The sequence below is a fragment of the Esox lucius genome, chromosome 20 (assembly GCF_011004845.1).
Source record: "Esox lucius isolate fEsoLuc1 chromosome 20, fEsoLuc1.pri, whole genome shotgun sequence".
NCBI lineage: Eukaryota > Metazoa > Chordata > Actinopteri > Esociformes > Esocidae > Esox > Esox lucius.
The window spans coordinates 27,358,440-27,381,025 of NC_047588.1; the positions used below are offsets into that span (position 1 = coordinate 27,358,440).

Genomic DNA, 22,586 nt, shown 5'->3' on the forward strand with positions numbered 1-22,586 from the left:
CTAAAATGGTGAGACATTTTTATATTTTTTTTGTGGCCTATTCTTATAAGCCCTGGCCTATTCTTTGTAGTTGATAGCTAATCTAGCACAGTGTGTTCCAATAGAAATGTGTGCTTGCTAGTATGGTAATGATGAGCTCCATCAATAGTCCCTCCCGAGCAGTGTCCCCCACTTCACTCACAGCTCGGGTGTGTAGGTAGGAGAGTTGTAGACTGATCGATATTTTGGCACATTTTCTAGATAGCTCAAGGGAGTGATCTTAAAAAAATATATAAAGCTCCGGAAAAGATTAGTAGACCACTGCACCTTTTTCTTTCCTTTCCAGAAAAGTAGAAAAGGAAGGTTTTGAGTGAGGAACAGAACGGTTAAAATTAAGAGACTGAAAATTGAAACTTTTTTTGGAAAGGAAAGAAAATGGTACAGTGGTCTCTTAATTTTTTTCCGGAGCTGTAAATATGGGGTGGCCAAAACTATTTAAAATTGTGGCCGCCTTGAGAAGCAGGTCATCTTTTGGTGGCACATAAAACAAACACTGACAATGATCCCTTTGACATTATGTTACATTATACAAACAATGAAATAAGTTATTCTATTTTCAATACTAACTTCGTAGCCTCACCCAAGTCATAAATATTCAATGATGAGAGCGTGCCGGAGGTGCGGCGGGTGCGGTCTTTCCTATAGTCTGGAACGGAACCGGAAGTTCCGCCATCTCCTTGTACCATTCGAGCCACAGCAGGGTCAGTATAGACTTAATTTAGATGATAATAATGGTATGTTGTCAACAGTTTTGAAATATTATGAGTAATATTCACACACTGGACATTTTATAGCCATTGTTTTTGTGTTAATGGATATTGGTGTCACTCGATCAGATCATAGTAACTACCACTCGTATTCTGTTGCCACTTGAATCGCTAACGATAGCCAGCTAGCAACAGGGTTCGTAAACGTTATTTCATCTGGCTACTTCAGCTAGCTAGGTAGCTAGCTAGGTAGCTAAATGGATATGTTTGATTTAGTGCCGTGACAGGAATACTAATATTTAGTTCGTCCGATTTCACTCCCACGATATCCCCTTACCCAACCACGATTATAAAGCCTTAGAATTGATCGCATCTGAGCAAGGAGGAGGGAGTTAACGGTAAGTACAGAAACGTTTTCCAGCTGATAGAGTACAGTAGTACTAACAGGAAAGGTGGCACTAACGCTGGGAAGCCTAGCTCATTTGTTTGAGACCCTTTTTATCTAGTTTGGATGGCTTTTTAGCTAACAGTTTGTTGAGTTTGCCAATCAAATCTATGCAACTTCCAATTTCCTTGTTCTGCAGTAGTAGGCAGTTATAGATAGGTGTTTTAATTGGAGTTAAATCCCTGTGTGAGAGATGCATGATTACTGGTTAGCCTGCTTATTGGGTGGGGGTCTCTGGATCTGGAGCCGGGTATATGACCACATATCTCTGGTGTGGTTGCCTGATAGTAAAGCGAGGCGTTTCTGACAATGTCATGATCGTTACACCGCCCTTGTTTTCCTGGGGGTTTAAGCAAATATGGGCTGATAGTAGGTCCACAGCTTTGGCCTGCTAGCTAATCTAACTAGTTTAATAGCTTGTTAATTAATCATATGTGCACATTTTAGACTCAGCTAGCTAACACCAGCTAGCGTTAGCCAGCCACATTTGTCTGACTTCTAACTTTTGTCTGTGTTCTGGTAGCTTGTTGCATGTTTGCTGCATATTATGGATTGTTTGCCAGCAATATATCTGACATTTAATGCACATGTTTTGGTTGATTCTAGGCAGGAGTCGGCAACTAGATACAGTCGCGCTTACATTTTTCATAGCTGATGGTCGGGGGCGGGGCCGGGGCAGGAACGTTTTTATTATATATAAAAAAATAAAAAAAAAATCCTTGATTAAATATCATTTTATTTTTGGTTACAATTTTGGAAGAATTTTTTTTTTTTGCTGAATTCCTTTAAGGGTAACTAAACCGAATTTCTGTCTTTGACCTGGCCCTTTCAAAATAATGTATTCAGAAGATACATTCATAAATAATAACCATGGGGGTGGGTAAAATATCTCAAGTGTAAAATGATTGCATTAAAAAGGGGTATCCTCGCGTCCAATCTTCTAGCCAAAGTGGCAAGCGGAAAAGCAGCATGTGCATAGTGCAAAATATTTTTTCTATTGTTTAAATTCATTTACACATTTGATTTGGTTTGGTAAATAAAGCTGTTTTGTCATCAGCAATAATGAAATCCACGTTTTAATCAGGTAACTTTTGCTTTTCATCAACTCTGCCAATATTTGTCATGTGCACAAGACTCAAGCCGGGGCAACCCCGCTCAACTTTTAACCAATGTCAAACACAGATGCCCTGGCCAGTGAAAATACCTCCCTGTTTCATGTCCATTTGTGCCGGGAAGACCAACAGCACCACCATCTTACTGTTGCCTGGAACCTCCCATGAGAAGACAATATATGACCTTTACACAGTGCCTCTGCATTAAGAACTATAATGGCACAGTTGAACCATTAGAGGCAAAAGGCTAGACTTATGTTAACACTTTTAAAAAAAATATATATATAAGTATAGGTTTAGCAACACACTGAAAAATAAACACCATCATTTGCTTAAATATAGCTCAGTCAAAACATGATTTTGGGGAAAAAGGGCCAGATTCAGCTTGTAGGCCACATGTTGCCCCCTCCTGATATAGAATGTCAAAATGAAACGTTAAACAAGTTCTGATGCCATTCCACTGTCAGCTTGCTACTTGTGTTGCATGTGCTATTGTACTGTCATGTTCTTCTGATGATAAGAAGCTTAGTTAATCTAGTGTTCCACATTTTCTCACTGCCATTTCAATTTAGGCCTGAGGATGTCTGTTTTCCAGAACTTCTGTTTTTATATTATTTTGTATGTATTCCTCCTAAAATGACCATATACTTCACTTAAACCTTTTTTGATGTCCTAAATTGAGAATGATTTAGGCTAAGCTTGGTCCTTATATAGGTCTGGACACTGATTATTGGCAGATGCCTTTTGTGAACTTTGATACATTGCCCCTGGAATCTTAACAGACGTTTGGAGTGGTTATCAGTGCTGTGTAACAAACCTTTGCCACCTTTCAGAGCCACATGTTGTGTTCTACATCCTATTACTCCAGTATGCTACACATTGTGTTATTATTCAAGCACCAGTGGAATTAAGTTTGCAGAAAATATGTTGAAATCATTAAGCAATGAGCTGTATCTGTTCAATAGTCCACACAGTTCTGAGACGTCTTTGAATCATGACAAATGGTGATACAGTTCAAACCAGCAGTTCATGGCCATGCCCGTATGACCGCATTAAGTGGGTCGGATAATAAAAATTACTTTTAAACAAAAGGCCCTTGAGTCTTTCATAAGTCATACCAGCCCTGGAACTATCTCTGTGACCAAAACATTCCAAATCTGCCATGGCTCTGCCCCAAACAGTATCTCTAATTCTAATGAAACCCTACATATCCCATACATAGTGTAACCTACTAAGTATGTTCTAAGTTATTTTAGTACATAGTACTGGTCCATCAACACACAGAACAATGGGCCACTGGTAGGCTTTCTCACGCCAAAGTATTTTTTTATTGCCCCAAAGCTGCTGTTTTGGGACCCAATGTCGCCGTGAGGAGAGAAGGGCAGGCTGAGACTGATCACTCTGTAAACGAGTGGGGCCGAAAAAGAAAGAAACTGAAAGAGTGAGAGAACAATACTCCAGTGTAACAGGTGTGTGTTCTGCCTTTCTCTGTAAATACAAAGGAGTCATATGTCCACAGTATTTGATAATTGCTGTTTTAGCTCTTGTCTTTCACACAGTGCCTGCCTATTTTCCTTGTCTGTCTTCCTCTCTTACCTTGTCTCTACTTTCAGCTACTCCTGTCTCACTTTCTCCTCTCTAATCTACTTCTGTCTTACTCCTGTCTCTCATCACAGCTTCTTGTCTCACCCTCTCCTTGATCTACTTCTGTCTGAACCTCCTCTCAGCCTCTCCCATATCATTCTCCTCTCAGCCTCTCCCATATCACTCTCCTCTCAGTCGCTCCCGTCTCACTCTCCTCTCAGTCGCTCCCGTCTCACTCTCCTCTCAGTCGCTCCCGTCTCACTCTCCTCTCAGTCGCTCCCGTCTCACTCTCCTCTCAGTCGCTCCCGTCTCACTCTCCTCTCAGTTGCTTCTTTCTCTCTTTACCCTTTGCCCTGGCTGCTATTTGTTTTGTATTGTATTAACTGTTTTACAACCTTTGTCTCTCTTTGTGTTGGTCAGATTTCAGTGGAACCCGACAGCCAGACGGTTGCCATGTCGACCTCATCGCTACGGCGACAAGTAAAGAACATTGTTCACAACTTCTCAGAGGCCGAGATCAAGGTTATTTTTTGTCTTCTTCACCGACCACTTTGCCATCCACAGCTCACTAACTGCTCCTCATTGTCCGCATCAGTTTCCTCCGTCCTCTTTCTCCTTTCAATGCTACTACTTTCAGTTGTATCGCCTTTGTAATTCTCCTCCTCTGCTTTCTTTCTGCTACTCTTTCTCCCTCTCCTCTAAGGATGATCACTGGGGAAAAAATCTCAATGTTTCAGAACTTGGCTTGTTGACCTTTTTGAACATTCTAGGTGTATGGACAGGCTGTTTAGGTAGTACTGATTCATCCTTGTGCTTGCTTCCAAATAGAATAGTTTAACACCACATTTTGTAATAATACATGCTTCATTTAAGACCAGAAGTATTTAGCCAACATGTTGGGATAATACATGTTATAAGCCAATGAATAACACAGCTGCGTAATACACGTCTCATTCATACCCAGACGATACTGCTGGTAATTGAGCCAGTGCTTCCTTAGCCATGACTATATGTTCATCAAAGCAACAATGCTCTTAACATAAAGTTGATGTACTGGCAAAAGATGAACCTCAGTGTTCCTCATTCTTGCAGAGCTGGCTGCAATGGCTATCAAAAGTATCCACCTCTTGGGCTTTTCCTCATTTTGTGTTACAACATAAAATCCAAAATGAAATCACGTTTTTGCACAAAATATCATAATGTCAAAATTAAATCTGCAATTGTCTTCTGAATTCATTACAAATATAGAACTGAGCTGTGGTGCAACCAGTTGTCTATAGAATTGGTTCAAAGTTTGTAAAACCGTTAATACAAAACAAATAGCAGCCAGCGCAAAGGGTAAAGAGTCGTCTCTTCACTGTTGACGTTGTGACTGGTGTTTTGCGGGTGCTATTTAATGAAGCTGCCAGCTGAGGACCTGTGAGGCGTCTGTTTCTCAAACTAGACACTCATGTATTTGTCCTCTTGCTCAGTTGTACGGCGAGACCACCCACTCCTCTTTCTATTCTGGTTGGAGACAGTTTGCGCTGTTGTGTGAAGGGAGTAGTAGACATCGTTGTGCGAGTTATTCAATTTCTTGCGTGAAATAGCCTTATTTCATAAGAAAGTTATTTGTTTCTGGCCATTTTGAGCCAGTAATTATACCCATAAACACTGATGCTCAAGATAGTGAACTAATTTGAAGAAGGCCAGTTTTATGGCTTCTTTAATCAGCGCAACAGTTTTCAGTGTGTTTGCATAATCACAGAAAGGTTTTCTAATGATCAGTTAGCCTTTTAAAATGATACACTTGGATTAGCAAACACTATGTGCCATTGGAACACAGTACTGATGGTTGCTAAAAATGGGCTTCTGTACGCCTATGTAGATATTCCATAAAAAATCGTCAGTTTCTAACTGCAATAGTCATTTACAAAATTAACAATGTATTTCTGATCAATTTTATGTTACATCAAGTGCAACCAACCACTGAAAAAAAGAAAAGAACTGCTGCTATGAAGCATGCCAGATGGCAGATCGTCAAGCTAGCAGAGCTTCTGTCAATCACCATATAGTCATCTGTTACTGACCGACAGTTGTGTTCTATCAAATAGAGCCCACTTAAAAACATAATCAGAATTAATAAAGAATCAAAATGGTGTATTTGTGCGTGTATACAAAAATGTGTGTTATTTCCTTTCCGTTTCGACTTTATTACATGTGTATAAAAAAAAACATGTAAGGGGACAATTTTGCCTCTCTAAAATGAACAGAGCATGTCTTTTTCCCCTGTTCATGCAGCAGAATCCTTCAACAGGCTCTGATGTACTGCAATCAATATCTCTACATATTCATCAATGTTTCATTTATCTCCAAATAATCTCCCTGACAAGTCAGTCACTTTAGCAGTCCCTGGGTGACATGTCTTGACATGGCATTTATATCCTAGAACAATTCCAGGGAAGCCTACGCTAAACTGGTCCTGGTACAGTACTGTGGATGTTGTATGATTCACATTCCGTGAACGTGTTACTGCTTAGGGAAAATGATGAATCATAGACGTTAACACTCTATAATACATTATTGAGATTTAGACATTTAAAGTGGTAATTTGTGCTCAACAGATTTTATGACGTCAAAGCTGTATTCCTAGAAATCCTCAATGTCTTAGCGTTGACAATATTTTGAGTCGTCTTCATTTACAGCAGTATTCTCACTTGGGCATGACCATTAACAGGAGGGTCAAATTCCGAATGTCCGTCAATCAGAACCCATAGAGTGCTGTGAAATGCAGTTTGGGCTCTGATGCCTTGTATAGTCTTCCGCATTAGACACGCTTGTAAAAATCTGCCACGTTTAATACAGGTGTCAATGTAAGGAGCGACTGATTGGACGTTATAAAAGTAGATACAGTTTAAAATTTGCCATATCTAGTATAAAACCCCAAAGAGCGAACGGTATTGATGTTTCAGGAACCAGTATAAACTCAATGTCCAATAGAAATCCTGGGAGCTCAGTGAGAAACACTTTTTAGGGCACAGGAGGCCTGTACCTTGTAGATATTAAACATGAGCTGCATAGATTTCATCACTAGAACATAAAAAAATTTAAGCAGTCATTTTGTTCTCTGTAAATGTAATATTGGCTTTAAATTTTATTAGCACCTTTGTATATGCAGATGATATGGTCACATGTGTACCAGGGATGACAGCTGCCTCTGCCCACGTGTACCATCGCATGCAAATTGATTTTCTGTCCTCAACAGATGTGATTATAACACGCCAACCAAATATCTAAATGAAATGTGAACCAACTACGTTAACCTGAGGACAGGTCGAAACATGCAGCAAATATTCATAGTCATTGAAATAGCTTGCTGCTGCTGCTAGCATATTACACCTGAAATTCATATAGTTTGCCCTGGATCTTAGTCAAAGTGCTGCACGTTCTTGGTTTCCAATTTTATAATGAATCCTCAATCAAAAACATTTACAGACTGAAATAGTACCATATTTTGTTTGAGTGTCTAGCAATGAATACGCAGGTTGTTGTGTGTGTGGCCAGTTTAGATATCACTTATGAACAACTTTTGTGTGTACATTGAATTAGCAAATTTTAGCGCACAGCATGTCTGGTCTTGTTTACATGTAACTCTTAGATATGCTGTGTGGGATTCTCACACACACAGACAGTTGTGTTGCAAACTGGATTCTCAACATACAGCATCATACATATCACACAAACATAATAATGGGGAACAGAAAGAGGAACAGCGGTTGCAAGGCGACGGCATCTGTCACGGGGCAGGCCGACGCGGGATGGTGGCTCATCGCTGTTCCCTCATGATGTTCCAATATTCCAGGCTAATGATGTCAACATATGCTCTCCTGGTTTTATGAACACAAGGATGAGGTCCAACGCCTTCCATGGCGTCCTCGGTTACCTGATCTGAACATCCCTGGACTTTTATGGGAAGTTCTGGGGGGCAGAGTGGAGCTTCATGCCCTCAAAGAACTGGAGGCTTTTCTTCATCGAGAATGTTGCAATATCCCAAAACACACAGTTCAAGACTTGATCCCAAGATGAATAGAAGCTGTTCTGAATGCGAAGGGTGGCCCTACTTCTTAAGTCCTCGATATTAGTGTATTGTTAGGTGTTTCTGTTATTTTGTACACCCCGTGGAAGTGTTTTGGATGTTTTTACATGTTTCATTATGACATAACAATAAATGTTTTGTTATTGGCTTAATGAGCTTACTAAGAGAAGTAGTTGTATATCTCTTAAAATAAACTTAATTCAAATTAAACAATACGCTATGAGGGGTGTGGTACATTGGCAGTATTTGCATAGTTGCATATAGGAGCATATATCACAAACCTCTGAGATGCATTATTGCAGTTATAAACCATTTACCAACACAGCAGTGAGAAGTGATGTCATACCGGTGGTATACGATCTCATACCGTGGCTTTCAGCCAGTCAACATTAAGGATTCAAACCACCTGGTTTTTACTTGATCAATTTGGCACACTTAGGATTGTTTAGTGTTTACTGTGTTACAATGTTATCTTTGTCCCCCCCCCCACTGGTATCGTTCCTCCCTATCCTGCCCCGCCCCCTCCATGCAGGTGCGGGAAGCGACTTCCAACGACCCATGGGGCCCCAGCAGCTCTCTGATGTCAGAGATCGCCGACCTGACCTATAACGTGGTGGCTTTCTCTGAGATCATGAGCATGGTGTGGAAACGCCTCAACGACCACGGCAAGAACTGGAGACACGTCTACAAGGTGGGTGTGTTGGAGAGCGAGTGAGTGAGTGAGGGAGGGAAGGACGGGACTTCTCTGTTCAGTGGTGACCCTGGCAAGGTCTGGTGGGCATGTAGTATTCGGCCTGTCTGTCTTGTTGTCTCCACACACACACACACACACACACACTGCTAGTGATTGGTGTGTGAATGTTGGTACTGTGCTCCAGGCTATGACTCTTATGGAGTACCTGATCAAGACGGGCTCAGAGCGTGTGGCTCAGCAGTGCAGAGAAAACATCTATGCTGTCCAGACCCTCAAGGACTTCCAGTTCATCGACAGAGACGGCAAGGACCAGGTACACGGGCTGACACACAATCACTTGAGATTATGACATCCTAGGAATTAGGGAATTATTTCCATTCCAAATCCTAAGGGAGGATCTTGGGCCTTCTACAAGGGCTTGTTTACCTCACGAGAAATCGGATAAAAAGCTAGACATACTTAGTTTGCGTAATGATTTTAAAAGCGTTAACATTCTTCCCGGCGTTTGTTCAAGACGTACCTAGCAGGATTGTGGGAAATTCGAGCAATACAGAAAATACAGAAAGGTGATACAGAAAATGTGATGGACGATATCTCGGAAGGTGGCGCCTCGAGCTAGCAATATCTTCAAGTATACATAAAAAGGTTGTCTTCTCAAGTCTGCTTCGATAGATTTTGGGAAATGCAGAGTAATGTAAACCAGCCCTAAGATATTAAAGCCTGTATGTACACAAACACACACTGGTACCAAATCACCATTTACTTGTGATTCAAGGACTTTACAATGTGTTCCCTGTGACCTCTTTTATCAACAGTGGAATGCTAACAATAAAATGTTTATTGGCTGGGTAACAGTAGAACTGTGAGCACACAGTGCAAACACCCTTTACTACTATGTAAACTGAATGACTGAAATCAGGAATGTTATTCAAAAAGATGGACCCAAATGGAATGACATTTCTGAATCCCGTTTAATCACAAAGTAAATGTACATAGTTAAAATTGTATGTGGTGTCATGGTGAGGTCATTAGTAGACATCATGGAGAGATGATTCCTCTTATTTAGGCACTGGGACCACAAACTTGTAGCTTTTCTTGTGGCTATTTTAGTACAATTTAGGCCTGTCCGGGTACCTTATATTATTATATTTCCCAGTCCTAATGAGAACACAGAGCATGGTCAGACCCATCCGGTCCAGAAGCTCTGCACGGACCCCTTGTGCGGGACATTTTCATCAGCGTGGTTTTAAAGTGACTCTTAGTCCAGGGACACCAGTCAGGAGTGTTGTGGACATGGTGCACTCAGTGTGTTCTGTGTGTGCCTGGGCCTACCAGGGGGTGAATGTGCGGGAGAAGGCCAAACAGCTGGTAACACTCCTGAAGGATGAGGAGAGACTACGAGAGGAGAGGATCCATGCGCTTAAGACCAAAGAAAAGATGGCACAGACCACCAGTGGTGAGAGAAAAAACAACCCTAATGACTTGGGGACCTGAGGGGGGGAACCAGATGCAGACAGACGTGTGGTTTTAAGTTGTTTGCTGTGTTGCGGCGGTGGTTCTGGCTGTGGAGGTGTGTGGCGGGTCCTTTGTTCTGGCCCAGCTCTATATATGACACCCACAGTAACATGCCCCTTATTAACCGCTCCTTCCAGCGTCCTCGGCCCCCTCAGCGCCTGGCCTGGGGGGCGGGGCTCAAGGCTCCCACTCTGGAGGGGCGGATCCGGAGCAGGCATGGCCACAGAGCTCTGGGGAGGAGGACCTGCAGTTACAGCTGGCTCTGGCCATGAGCAAGGAGGAGGCGGAACAGGTAACATACAGATCTTTCAGCCGGGCTGGAGCTGACGGAGGGTAGGTAAACCCTGCTGTCTAACCAGGCAGTTGGGTGGATAGACTAGTTGGTTGATGTAGGATATGTGCACTGTACACTTTACGGCCAGTGTAAATAGAATACATGATGTACTTATACACTTTACGGCCAGTGTAAATAGAATACATGATGTACTTATACACTTTACGGCCAGTGTAAATAGAATACATGATGTACTTATACACTTTACGGTCAGTGTAAATAGAATACATGATGTACTTATACATTTTACGCTCAGTGTAAATAGAATACATGATGTACTTATACACTTTACGGCCAGTGTAAATAGAATACATGATGTACTTATACACTTTACAGCAAGTGTAAATAGAATACAGAAATGTACATATACAGTGGGATGTCAAAGTTTGTAAGATCAGCACTTTTTAGGTTATTTGAAATTAATTCATATTTTGATTTTGTTTAAGATGTCTTCTATATTTGTTTTAAGTTAGAGGTCGAAATGAGAATTCATCTATTTAAAATTCCTAACCTTTCTAAAATGTGTGCATTGGAGGGCATTGGAAATGTCTTTGAGTATTCCTCCATATTAAACCCATTGATAAGATGTGGTTTAAAGAGAGCAGTCCATATTGGCAGACAGGGGGGATGTCAAGGCCCTGGAAGGTATGGTTTGTGTTCTTCAAATCAAACCATTTTAGAAAAGGGCTCAGGGCATTTTATTCGCAAAAGTAAGTATTGAAAAATAGGTGAGCAACAAATTCTCTTTCTCTGACAAATTGTCTTGAAAAAAAATCATTTTGAGAATAGTGGTCCTCAGTATTTTAATTATTTGTTAGTTTTTGTTCATCTTTATCAAGGCTTTCACTACTTTCTCTCCTAACTGTGTATGATGACACCTACGGTCAATAACACAACTATTCAGGCATAGAAAGGTTAACCCAAGACAATGTGTGTTTCCATTCACTCCATCCTCCACTCACCTTTACACTCCCCTGACCCCCAGACTAGCGTGGCCCCTCTGGAGGACGCAGAGCTCCGCTATGCACTCACACTCAGCAAGGAAGTACAAGAACAGGTCAGGGGGCAAAGGTCACCACCTGGCCAACCAATCGCCATCTACCTACCTACCTACCTATCTATCTGTGAATCTGTCTGCCCGACCTACTGTCCCTCCATCGAGCATCAATCACAATCCAAATTGGATGCTTAAAGGGCATTGAAATTATTTGTTGTTTCATTAATTCCTTAAACACATGTCAATGGGTTATTATAAGAAAGAAGTGAAAGAAGATTTAATAATTATTCCCATATGATTTAAATAGTGTGAAATTATGCATGGAAAATACGTAATTGGAAGTACACAATTTTAACCCTTAGTCATTTCCAAACTGTTGATTACTTCTATGTTTATTCTTCCATTGCAAATGTCTCTATCAGAAAGCATGCCTCAAACCACACACACTGACTGATTTAACACTTCGGTATAGGCCAAACCAATGCCAAACAGCGTGCAATGTAAGTTTTCAATCCATACCGATATTCAGAAGTTTTGTGGTTAAGGCAAAACAACACTACCAAGGCAGAAAGACAGGCCAAACTACCCCAGCTAATCTAAAGATGCTTCTAGAACCTCAGCTCTATTATACAACCCTGACCTCATTCTAGAATGTCCACTTCATTCCAAAACCCTCAACTTTATTCAAGAATCTGAGCTGTTTTTTTGTCTTCCCATGAACTTCTGGTTACAGGTAGTGTGGTTGAATGATTAGCCCTTGCAGAGAGTCAGTCTTCTTTAGTTGAGACCTAGACCAGTTTCTTCTGAAGGTGAAGGAGGAAACTGTCCATAGGGGCTGTTCTAAAATCAGTTTTGATTTCCTCATGGAGGGGTAATGGAAGGATGTTGTCTTCCTCCCTAAGGTGGTTTGAGGAGAGCAAGACCCGTATCCTCAAAGTGTCTTAAGAAAGGTCCTAAATATCCTGTTAAACTTGTTTTAAGACAACCAAAAGCCTTCAGCTCAGATAAGGGTTTAGGATCTTGTTAGACACTGCCCAAACAAAAGGTTTTACCTCAGCTGGTCAACATTGATAGTAATTAATATTGTTACATTTTATCAGTTGTGATAAGGCCGTAAAAGCTGTAAACTCTAGCATGATTTTGGATTATGTTGTTGTTTTCACTGTTGTATCAACAGTGAGTGGTCAACGTACATGCATCTTCTTTATGAACATCACGTGGTATCGCATAACAAGGTGATTTGTATCTTCTTGGTATGCAAGCATTTAAAATTATTTGTTAGTGGTTGTTAGTTTGTAGACATTTCATGTGAATTTGGCTTTATGTAACGTCACTGTGAAAAACCACAGAGATGCATATAGGTCTAGGTTATTTAGAGCATGTTCATCACAGAGATGCATATAGGTCTAGGTTATTTAGAGCATGTTTATCACAGAGATGCATATAGGTCTAGGTTATTTAGAGCATGTTTATCAGACCGATGCATATAGGTCTAGGTTATTTAGAGCATGTTTATTATATAGACATGTCAACTTCAAAGCGACTGTCTCTTAAGCAGGACCACTTATATTTAGCCAATTTCTGTCATCCCGATACTCTCTGGTAACGCTAAATATCAGTTGACTAGTTAAGACAAAAGAGGCTTCTAGCTTTAAAAAAATATATATATATATATATCTCAAAGTATGAAGAAAATCCCCCTCGTTGACGAACACACAAACAATTTTCCAGCCTGAGACACTTTGTTGAAACGTGTCCTGATCTTAGAGCAGCCGCTACAGGGGCAGCATCTCTTCTGGAGCTGCCCTTCAGTGTCAGTCAGGGCTGCCCGGGTGGACCAGGGAAATCAACTAGCTCCCTAGACGCCGATCTAAGGTCAGTTTAGCATTTTCTCCCCCCAAAAATGGCTACGGCTACAATTGGAGGTAGTAAGCTGATCCTAAATCTGTGCCTTTGTGCTGGCCTGCCCAAGAGCCTGTGGCGGGGTAATGACGTCACAGCTGTCTGTGATTGGCAGGAGGAGAGGCTGCGCAGGGGGGATGACCTGAGACTGCAGATGGCCATCGAGGAGAGCAGGAGGGAGAAGGCCAAGCCAGAGGAGGTGTGTGTGGCGATGTGTGTGTACGCCAGCCTTATGGGAGGGATGGATGGGGGGGGGCTACACACACTCTTTAGACAGTACCACTCTGTTCCTCTGTCGCTCTCCTGGTGTTACCTGCTCTAGCTGTGTCTCTCACCTGTGTGTGTTGTGTCTTTTCCGTGGTGTGTTTGTGTTGTGTGAGCAACGCATAGCGGAAACTGAAAGCTAAGGCTAACCTAAAGGAAGCTAAGCTATTACCAGAATAGTGTTTCTCTAGCGTATCAGGTCAGAGGAAGCGATGGGATTTGCTTTCATTTGGAAGTAGTGTGAGATGTGAATAAGTTTGGTCCATATATCTGACAGACCCGTCCACAGTCCACTGGAACAGCGCGGGTCAACAGACCTCAGGTTAAAAAACAGCACTCGCTCTCTCCTGTTCCGGGACTATTTGATCATCTGTGAATAATTATCCTGCTTTAAACCGTGTGTGTGTCCGTGTGTGTGTCCGTGTGTGTGTGTCCGTGTGTGTGTGTCCGTGTGTGTGTGTCCGTGTGTGTGGGTCCGTGTGTGTGTGTCCGTGTGTGTGTGTCCGTGTGTGTGTGTCCGTGTGTGTGTGTCCGTGTGTGTGTGTCCGTGTGTGTGTGTCCGTGTGTGTGTGTCCGTGTGTGTGTGTCCGTGTGTGTGTGTCCGTGAGGGATAAATTAAAGGGTAAATGACTGATCTTAGGTGTGTGTGATTGTGCTAAAGGAGAAATAAACTTGTTTTACTAGATGTCAGACGGTTCCTCATTCTGACAGTAGTCTAATGTCCAAGAGAACAGTAATTCATGGTTCAGGTTTATTTAGCTTTAACCATCTGCAGCAAAAGCTCTATAGAATTCATCAGGCTATGTTAATTTGAATAATACAACTTTATACTGACTTGTAACCAAATATGATTTTGATTTCAGGTGATTGGTAAATGTGCAAAGGCCTTGATTTCTTCCATAGATTTTGAGCTAGCGGGGCTAAAGTAGTCTGCAGTTTGTGTTGAATATTTGAAGTCCGTTTCTCCTGGTTCTTGGTCTGCTCCTACGCTGAGGGACTGAAGTGTGTTCTCCTTTAAACCTGCGTGGTCTTGTCTTAGAGTGCGTTAATGGAGCTGAGTGCTGTGGACCCCTGGGGGGCTCCTGCTGCCGTCTCCGGGGGCTCTGCCGGCCCCTCTCCCCCTCCTTCAGTCCCTCTCCCAGCACCCTCTGGCCCCTGGGGCCTGGCCCCTGCGGATCCCTGGGGGGCTTCATCGCCTGCCTCACCCCCGGGCGTAGACCCATGGGCAAGTGGCGGAGCAGCCCCCCCTACAATACCCCCCCAGTCAGACCCCTGGGGGGAGACGGCGTCCTCCAAAGCCAACTCTGTGGACCCCTGGGGACCATCGGGTGAGTGTCTTCGAGCCTTTACTCCGTTGACCGTGCCTTCAGCCGTTATCGTCTTCACCCACTCCCCCACCTTCATTACATTTGCTTCCTGTTTCAAGGCTGTTGAAATGGCCAGCATGTTTAGATCATTTCGGTGTGATTCTCCATATCACTGTCAGGGGAATATCCGGTCAGGGCTGGGTCTCGCTAAATAGATCTGTCCATCCTTACCTCCTTTGGAGTCAAAAGACTGGTTAAGGATGAGAAGCCAATTTGGACATTTGGGATCCAGCTTAGCTCCTTGTTCCTTGTGTGTTGTACAGTGTTGTGCAAGGTTTGGTTTCATTCCATTTCTATTCAGCCCATTCAGTTCAAGAGATGAAAATGTTCATACACTGAATTAATCTTTTGAATTGCCTGTATTGAAATGGTTTTGACCCCGACCTTGGTGTTGTATGTGACCCAAACTCCTACGTGTCCCCCCCATAGCTGTGACCCCCCCCAGTGTCGACCCCTGGGGCCCCTCTGTGTCCCTCTCCACCTCTTCCTCTTTTGGGGGGCCAATAGATCCCTGGGCTGGGGACAGGGTTGACCCCATCATCACCTCTGACCCATGGAGCGACCCTGCCAAACACACTAATGGCACAGGTACATCCACACATTCTCTCACACACACACTTTCTCTCACACACACACACACACGCCGTTACGCATATTTACACAGACACATGGATAAGATCGCCCACTCATCACTTCACCCAGTACCACAGTTGTCTGGCATTGTCTTCCATTCTCCGTCAGTATCTCTGTTAATGCTGTCTAATCTGGTCAGTCATTATGAATACAGTACACAACAAGATGCACTGTCACTCTGGTTCTCTGTCTCCCCCTCTGTCTACCTCTCTCTGTCTCCCCCTCTACATCTCCCCCTCGGTCTTTGTAGGACACTCAGAACTGCGAGGTCAGTTAACGGGTGATAGTGCAGGTTCTCCGGTGCCCTTTGACCTCACGTCTCTGGGCACGTCACTTCCAGTCCGTAAGACTCCAGAGTCATTTCTGGGACCCAATGCATCTCTGGTTGACCTGGACTCCCTGGTGTCATCTAAGCCCAAACCGAAACAAGCACCTCCTCCCTCCATCTCCTCCTCCTCTACACACAACCCCTTCCTCCAGACAACAGGTACTGAGAGAACACAGCCTTTTCATTACAAATCGATTTTGAGGAGTGAATGAAAAGTTGACCAATGAAAGTATTGCCTCTGTCTTGTCTCCAGGCTCATCTCCAGCCCCAGGCATGGCAGTCACCCCAGGAAGCACCATCTCCAGCAGGGGGGTCTCTCCAACGCCACCCCCCACCTCTAATCCATTCGGCGCAGCAGCCTCCATGTCCTCCATCTCCCCACAGCCCTCCACACTGGGGCTCAGTGGCCTCCGCTCCAGTCCTGTACCGCCCAACCCCATGGCATACCCTGGCATAGCCTACGGGCCTATGAGTATTGGAGCACCAGTCCTGGGTATGGGAATGATGCAAAGCCCCATGGGAATCTCCCCGTACGGCGGGCTCTCGCCCATGGGTCCTCCTGGGTCTTCGCACTTCATGGGGCCCGGAGGGGCTCCACCCCCACAGCTGAATTTTGGGGGGCCTACAGGGGCGGCGGGTGTAATGGGGGCCGGAGGAGCAGTGGGTGGAGGAGCAACAGGAGCCAGCACCAATCCATTTCTTCTTTGAGAACTTTTGGACACTGCCCTTTGCTGTTCAACACCCAAGTCCCCACCCGCCCACCTGAGCGATACTCCCTGAACACAAACAGTTTTTGTCCAAAAAGAAATCTGTGTACATCTCTATTTAAAGAAGAAAAAAAAAAAGAAAATCTGAATTTGTTATTTTTTCTCTTGGAAGCATTTCCATTTATTTTTATCCTGGCTCAGATTAATTTAAAATAGTTTTTCTTGTTTATTTTGGTTCCTTTTATTTCAGATTGGGAAGTAGCAGGAGGGAAATATACCTTTTATTTATTTTGTTTGGATTAATTATGTTTAAACGGTGTGTTTTGGTTTCTTCCAGTCCATTCTGAAGTACAAGTGGGTGTTTGAGAGTTTGGCTTCATCAGTAATGGTACTGATATATCTATTTCTACCATAACAGACAGAGAGGGAGAAGGTTGGAGGGAGAAGAAACTTAGCCACTAACAAACTGAAACAGACTCCTCCTACCTGCCTCTTCCTCTTTGTCTGTAGAAGAAAAACCGAGGATAAACACTGAAATCAGAATGCATGAAGGATGGTTTTTATAATGAACTGCTGGCCAAGATTTGGACTGAAAAGGCTTGCATTAACATTTCAGGCACAATATGGTCAAATCATTCTATAGCTGTTCTATTTTTAATTTAATGTTTAATGTAATGTATTTTATTTTGCTTCCCACTCACGTGAACAAGTAAACAAGGAAAAAATCATACGCAATTATGCCATTAAATCAAATGCTTGGTTTTTTCATACTGATTGTTGTTGGAATCAAAAGAACGTTCTGACATCTATTGAATTGATTAAGGAAACGCTGTGTGTGTGTGTGTGTGTGTGTGTGTGTGAACGCGCATGTATGCAAGCAAAAGTACGTATGTGTGTGTCACTGTATCTGTTGTCTCTATTCTTTCTGCGTACTCACTTATTTTAGTGAGTTAGAAGGCAAGATACAAAGTCTATTATTTTTGTTTTTAAAAATTGTCACTTGTATCGATGCTATGTTGGGATTTCAAATGAGGTATTATAATTTGTCTGCCAATTTAGTTTCACTTTTTTTTTTTGTATTAACCTGAAGCATTAGTCTTTCTCACTATTTCATACTGGATGCTGGCCTTCAGGTGTCTCTAGGTCTAACTGGCCTCCACTTGGCTCCTATGGGGGGGAGCTATAGACACTTCTTAAATAAAAGACTATTTCAATAAATGAAAGAAAAAACTAAAAACAATGGGATTTGATGATATACTCCATGCTGTTTCTTTTAATTTAGTTTGAAGAATTTATTGTTATTTTATATCAACAACAAAAGATCTCTTATCGGGTAAGGTCAAATTTTGTGTGGTGTTATCTGTGAACATTCACATTTGAAAAGTAAAATACAAAAAAAATCTAAATACATTTCAGAAATAAAAAAAGCCTGCTTCCTTGTGTTATTAATCTGTCTACTATGATCTGAAAGGGAAAAATGACAGTTTGCTTTTCAATATTTTATTAGCATAGCCAATTATTTTATTAGCATAACCAATTACAGTAATTAAGTGGAAACCAAAAAACACTCAAACATTTCGCTAGAAGAATATAGCATTCAGTCATAATCTATAACCTGTGTTACAATATATATAGGGTGTAGTGTTTTGTATATGCGCCCCCTCAGTGTAGGCTGATCTAAGGTCAGTTTAACATTTGCTCCTAATGGTACAAGTAAGATTTTGAGGAGAGTAATCTGACCCTTGGTCTGTTATAGTGTCAACACTGATCCAGTTGACCTAATAAAATGGCAAGGATATACAGAAATCACTGTCAAGCGATCAACGAGTCCCAGTCAAAGTCATCTTGAATCTCTTCACTGTTGCTATGGTGATGTTTCATAGGGGGGTGGGGTCTAGGTTGAAGTTGGATCCCAGCTGTGAGAGAAAGGGTGAGGAGTGGAGAGAAGAGGAAGAACATAGCTCAGCGTTGTTGATTGGAAAATGGAAGGCCCTTTCTAAACTATTTTCACTTCTCTTGGTATTACCACTTCCTCTTTCTTATCGCCTTTCACAGTGTGATGTCACAACAGTGCTGAAAGGGGCCAGTAGTTGCAAGGAAACAGAAAGCAACTATTTGATTATGTCAAAGTGATGAACTATCATGCCTGCTACATTTGACTAAATCTCCCCTCCCGGGCCAACAGAATAAAGCTAACCCTGCTAGAAAAGACAAGATCCAGTATTCGTAAAGCCTTCCATACACCACTATGGTACTGGAAGTATTGAAGCTAAAACACTGCCAGCGTTTTAAAAAGTCTTCATGTGCCCATGCTTGAGTTCTCACCGTTGGTCTGGGGGGCTGCAGGCTGGGTCAGGGCTGGCCTCTGTAGGCTCTGGGCCTGGGGGGGCCTCTTGGCGGGCTGCCCACTGCCTGAGGAGGGGGCCAGTGGAGGGTAGGCAAGAGGAGAGGGGTGGGTCAGGCTGGCCAGGGTGGGGGGGTTGTGAATAGGTGAAGTGAGGGGAGACTCAGGTGGAACATGGGCCAATGGGGAATTGCTCCTGGAGGAGCCAATTAGGCCCTTCTCAGTGAAGAAGCGGTTCAGTGAATCACAGAGTGAGGTGAAGAGCATCGGTTCCAGCGCCCAATCACAGAGCGAGGCCTGGCGCATGCTCTCCAGAAGGTCTGGAGGAGAGAGGACATGCAAAAATGAACAGCATGAAGGAAGCAGAGGAAGATTCACGTGGACACAATGTAAAAAAAAAATAGATACAATAATCAGTAGTTTGTTTATTAACCTGGGTGACTGGTGAGGTCTATGTTAGCCCAGTCCAGACTGCTGGCGATCCGAAAACTCTCCTTAAGAGAGTCTGTGGTACTGAACCAGTCCGGTGGCACCACTACAAAAGACAGAAAGAGAGTTCCAGTATGTCAAACAGTGGGTTATGGTCTCATAATATCTATACAAAGCAGTGACATGCCAACGGACCCAGTTGAGCAGTTGTTAAGATTTATTCCGTAGCTGTACTCACCATTGCTGCGAGAGTGTTTTTCGGCCTCAGGAACAGACCCGGGGACTACAGAGGGCATGGGGTGAGGGGAGAGAGGGGGGAGGGTTGGGGTGTGCAGTTGGCTACTCTCATTGGTTAACCCAAAGAAGGTTCCCGTGTCCGCTACAAAGAGAGGCAGACATAAAAAGAGACTTAGGCTCATTCAATCAGACTGGCATGGCAGTGTTAGCCAATAGTTAGCCAATAGTTGTTATGGGTGAATCCCAACCATCATCTGTCACATAAACACGGATGGCACAGCAACTTACATGAAAACACTTCAGACAGTGAATGAGAACTTACATTGTGAGGTCACTCTCTCCCTGACACTCCTGCAGAGGGACTGGAAGGAGGTGTACAGGTCTGGCAGGTTCAGATCAGAGAAGGAGAAACGGAGAGGGGGTTCACAGGAGTGAGACGAGGCAGAGGCTACGTAAAGAGAGGGGACAGGCTGAGGAGGAGCTGAATAAGAGGGGAGAGTTGGAGGGGAGACAGACGAGGGGACAGTAGAGAGAGTGATGGAAGGACTAGGGAAAGAATGAGGAGGCAGAGAGGAGGCAGTGGAAGGGACAGCAGAGGGGAAGACAGTGGGATGGGGGGCAGAGGGAGAGGGGACAGTTGATGGGACAGTAGAGGGGAAGACAGTGGGATGGGGGGCAGAGGGAGAGGGGACAGTAAAGGGGACAGTAGAGGGGAAGACAGTGGGATGGGGGGCAGAGGGAGAGGGGACAGTAAAGGGGACAGTAGAGGGGAAGACAGTGGGATGGGGGGCAGAGGGAGAGGGGACAGTAAAGGGGACAGTAGAGGGGAAGACAGTGGGATGGCGGGCAGAGGGAGAGGGGACAGTAAAGGGGACAGTAGAGGGGAAGACAGTGGGATGGGGGGCAGAGGGAGAGGGGACAGTAGAGGGGAAGACAGTGGGATGGGGGGCAGAGGGAGAGGGGACAGTAGAAGGGAAGACAGTGGGATGGGGGGCAGAGGGAGAGGGGACAGTTGATGGGACAGTAGAGGGGAAGACAGTGGGATGGGGGGCAGAGGGAGAGGGGACAGTTGATGGGACAGTAGAGGGGAAGACAGTGGGATGGGGGGCAGAGGGAGTGAAGACGAGGGGCTGCTGCTGTAGAATCAAGGTGAGAGAGAACATCATGGTATTAGATCGTTAAACCCATTTCATCTTAATCTACCAAATAGGTGAGTTGGGACTAAACTTGCTCTACCTTGCAGGGTGGGGGGGATAGGGAGGGTCCATGGGATGATGGGTGAGGAGAAGGTCCCTGTGGTGGTGCTAAAGGTGTTTCATGGTCTGCCTGGAGGAGCTGCATGGACCCCTGGGGGGATGCCCCTTTCTCTGCTACAGAAGCATGGGGGTCCTGGATAGATGCCTCGTCTCCCAGATTCTCCTCTTCCTCCTCCTCTGACGGGTATGGACGCTTTATTCCTTTCAGCAGACTGGGCTCAGGCGCTTCATCCATTGTCCAATAGGAACCCTGGGAAAACAGGAGGGAGAGGGCTCTCAATTTAGAAGTATTGCAACAACGTAATAAAACGTGTTCTTAACACTGTAATATATTCAGTGTTTCTTTCTAACTGAAAGATATTGCAAATGTTTTTATTTATTTCCAGTCCAAGAAATTCACAGAACAGTGGATCACGGACTGATCAGCCATTCATGTTTTGTTTTAAATAAAATAGGGTTAGTTGTAAACATTCACACTGTATCTGTTACCTTTCCAGGGTCACTCTGGGGTCGAGGAACCTTCCGGAAGCATTTATTGAGGGACAGGTTGTGGCGGATGGAGTTCTGGGAAACAAAAGAAGGGCTCATATTTTAATGCAAGAAACCCCCAACCTTGGACTTATCTGTAAGTAGGGAGCACTGTACCTTCCAGCCCCTTCCTGTTCTGCTGTAGTAGGGGAACTTATCACTGATCCATGTGTAGATGTCATTCAAACTCAACTTTCTGCCAGGGGCAGCCTCTATTGCCATGGCGATGAGTGTGGCATAGCTATGAGGGGGTTTCCCTTTGGTGCTGGAGGACTGAGTGGGGGCCGGGATGGGGGGAGGCAGATTACCTCTCTCCCTCCCTTTCTCCTTCGTTCTCTCCCTTTCTCCTCCTCTCTCTTTCCCTGAACGCAGTGAGCTGATTCCCAGTTGTGGGAGCCAGTCCATGCTGGTTAGACTTGAGTCCAGGTCAGAAGACATTCTCTCTCTGTTTTGTCTGTCTGTCTGAGCTGTGCTGGTTGGAAATAAGGTCCCCGGGCCTCCGGGATCACAGCTTCCTATCTGCTGATACAACATACATGAGAACCATTACAGAAGATTTACTAGGACATTACAGTGAGATTTTCAGTGATGCAATACTGTGTTCAACACTGCCGCTTTAGATACCGTTGACACTGTGTTGCAACGGGAATATAACACTTGCGTTAGAGAATGGCCTTGCGATGGATCGTTGCTCTTGCAGTGTGAATAGTTGTGTTTACTTACCTCTTCCTCCCTGGTCAATGAAGGCCTCAGACACTGTTAATATTTGATGTTCTCATGAAGCTTCCGAGTGGTCTTCTTTTCCCTCTCTCTTTGCTCTCTCACGTTCCCAATCTGATGAGCCACACCGGCTTTCTTATCGTCTTTTCTCTTTGAAAGTTGTCTGGTGTGGAGGAGGGAAAAAAAAAACATACCTCAGATACTGCTTCCTTTTTCTTCCCCTCCCTTTCAGACTGTCTCTGAATGTCATCAACTCCTCCCTCTCCAGTGACATCACATTTTGTTCCTCCGCCCCTAAAGGGTTGTCTACACCCCCTGACCTGCTGGACGAGTGTGAAATTGCTAAAGTAGCAGGATTAGAATACAATA

The 22,586-nt window shown here is 43.8% G+C and overlaps 2 protein-coding genes across 6 annotated transcripts; one reads left to right on the forward strand and one right to left on the reverse strand.

Moving 5' to 3' along the window:
* The first annotated feature begins 664 nt into the window (after positions 1 to 664).
* epn1 (epsin 1) lies at positions 665 to 16,841 on the forward strand. 5 transcript variants are annotated; one of them, XM_010884917.5, is made up of 13 exons: positions 665 to 740; positions 3,645 to 3,772; positions 4,308 to 4,409; positions 8,495 to 8,653; positions 8,841 to 8,969; positions 9,992 to 10,112; positions 10,309 to 10,463; positions 11,491 to 11,562; positions 13,520 to 13,603; positions 14,708 to 14,996; positions 15,465 to 15,623; positions 15,919 to 16,155; positions 16,250 to 16,841. In XM_010884917.5, exons 3-13 carry the CDS (start codon positions 4,341 to 4,343, stop codon positions 16,702 to 16,704), a joined length of 1,929 nt encoding a protein of 642 aa, XP_010883219.1. In that variant the 5' UTR covers positions 665 to 740; positions 3,645 to 3,772; positions 4,308 to 4,340; the 3' UTR covers positions 16,705 to 16,841. The 5 variants fall into 5 exon arrangements, with proteins under 5 accessions (XP_010883219.1, XP_019896669.1, XP_010883221.1 ...); XM_020041110.3 differs by having other exon boundaries at positions 709 to 1,144; XM_010884919.5 differs by lacking the exon at positions 13,520 to 13,603 and having other exon boundaries at positions 709 to 1,144.
* A 1,333-nt stretch (positions 16,842 to 18,174) lies between these two features.
* Positions 18,175 to 22,244, reverse strand: foxj2 (forkhead box J2). The gene is made up of 9 exons (XM_013139305.4): positions 22,221 to 22,244; positions 21,615 to 22,016; positions 21,459 to 21,533; positions 20,950 to 21,219; positions 20,036 to 20,849; positions 19,715 to 19,855; positions 19,481 to 19,582; positions 19,029 to 19,367; positions 18,175 to 18,619 (listed from the first exon to the last, which is right to left on the reverse strand). The coding sequence occupies exons 2-9, from the start codon at positions 21,933 to 21,935 to the stop codon at positions 18,516 to 18,518; spliced, it is 2,166 nt and encodes a 721-aa protein (XP_012994759.3). The 5' UTR covers positions 21,936 to 22,016; positions 22,221 to 22,244; the 3' UTR covers positions 18,175 to 18,515.
* Positions 22,245 to 22,586: the final 342 nt, after the last annotated feature.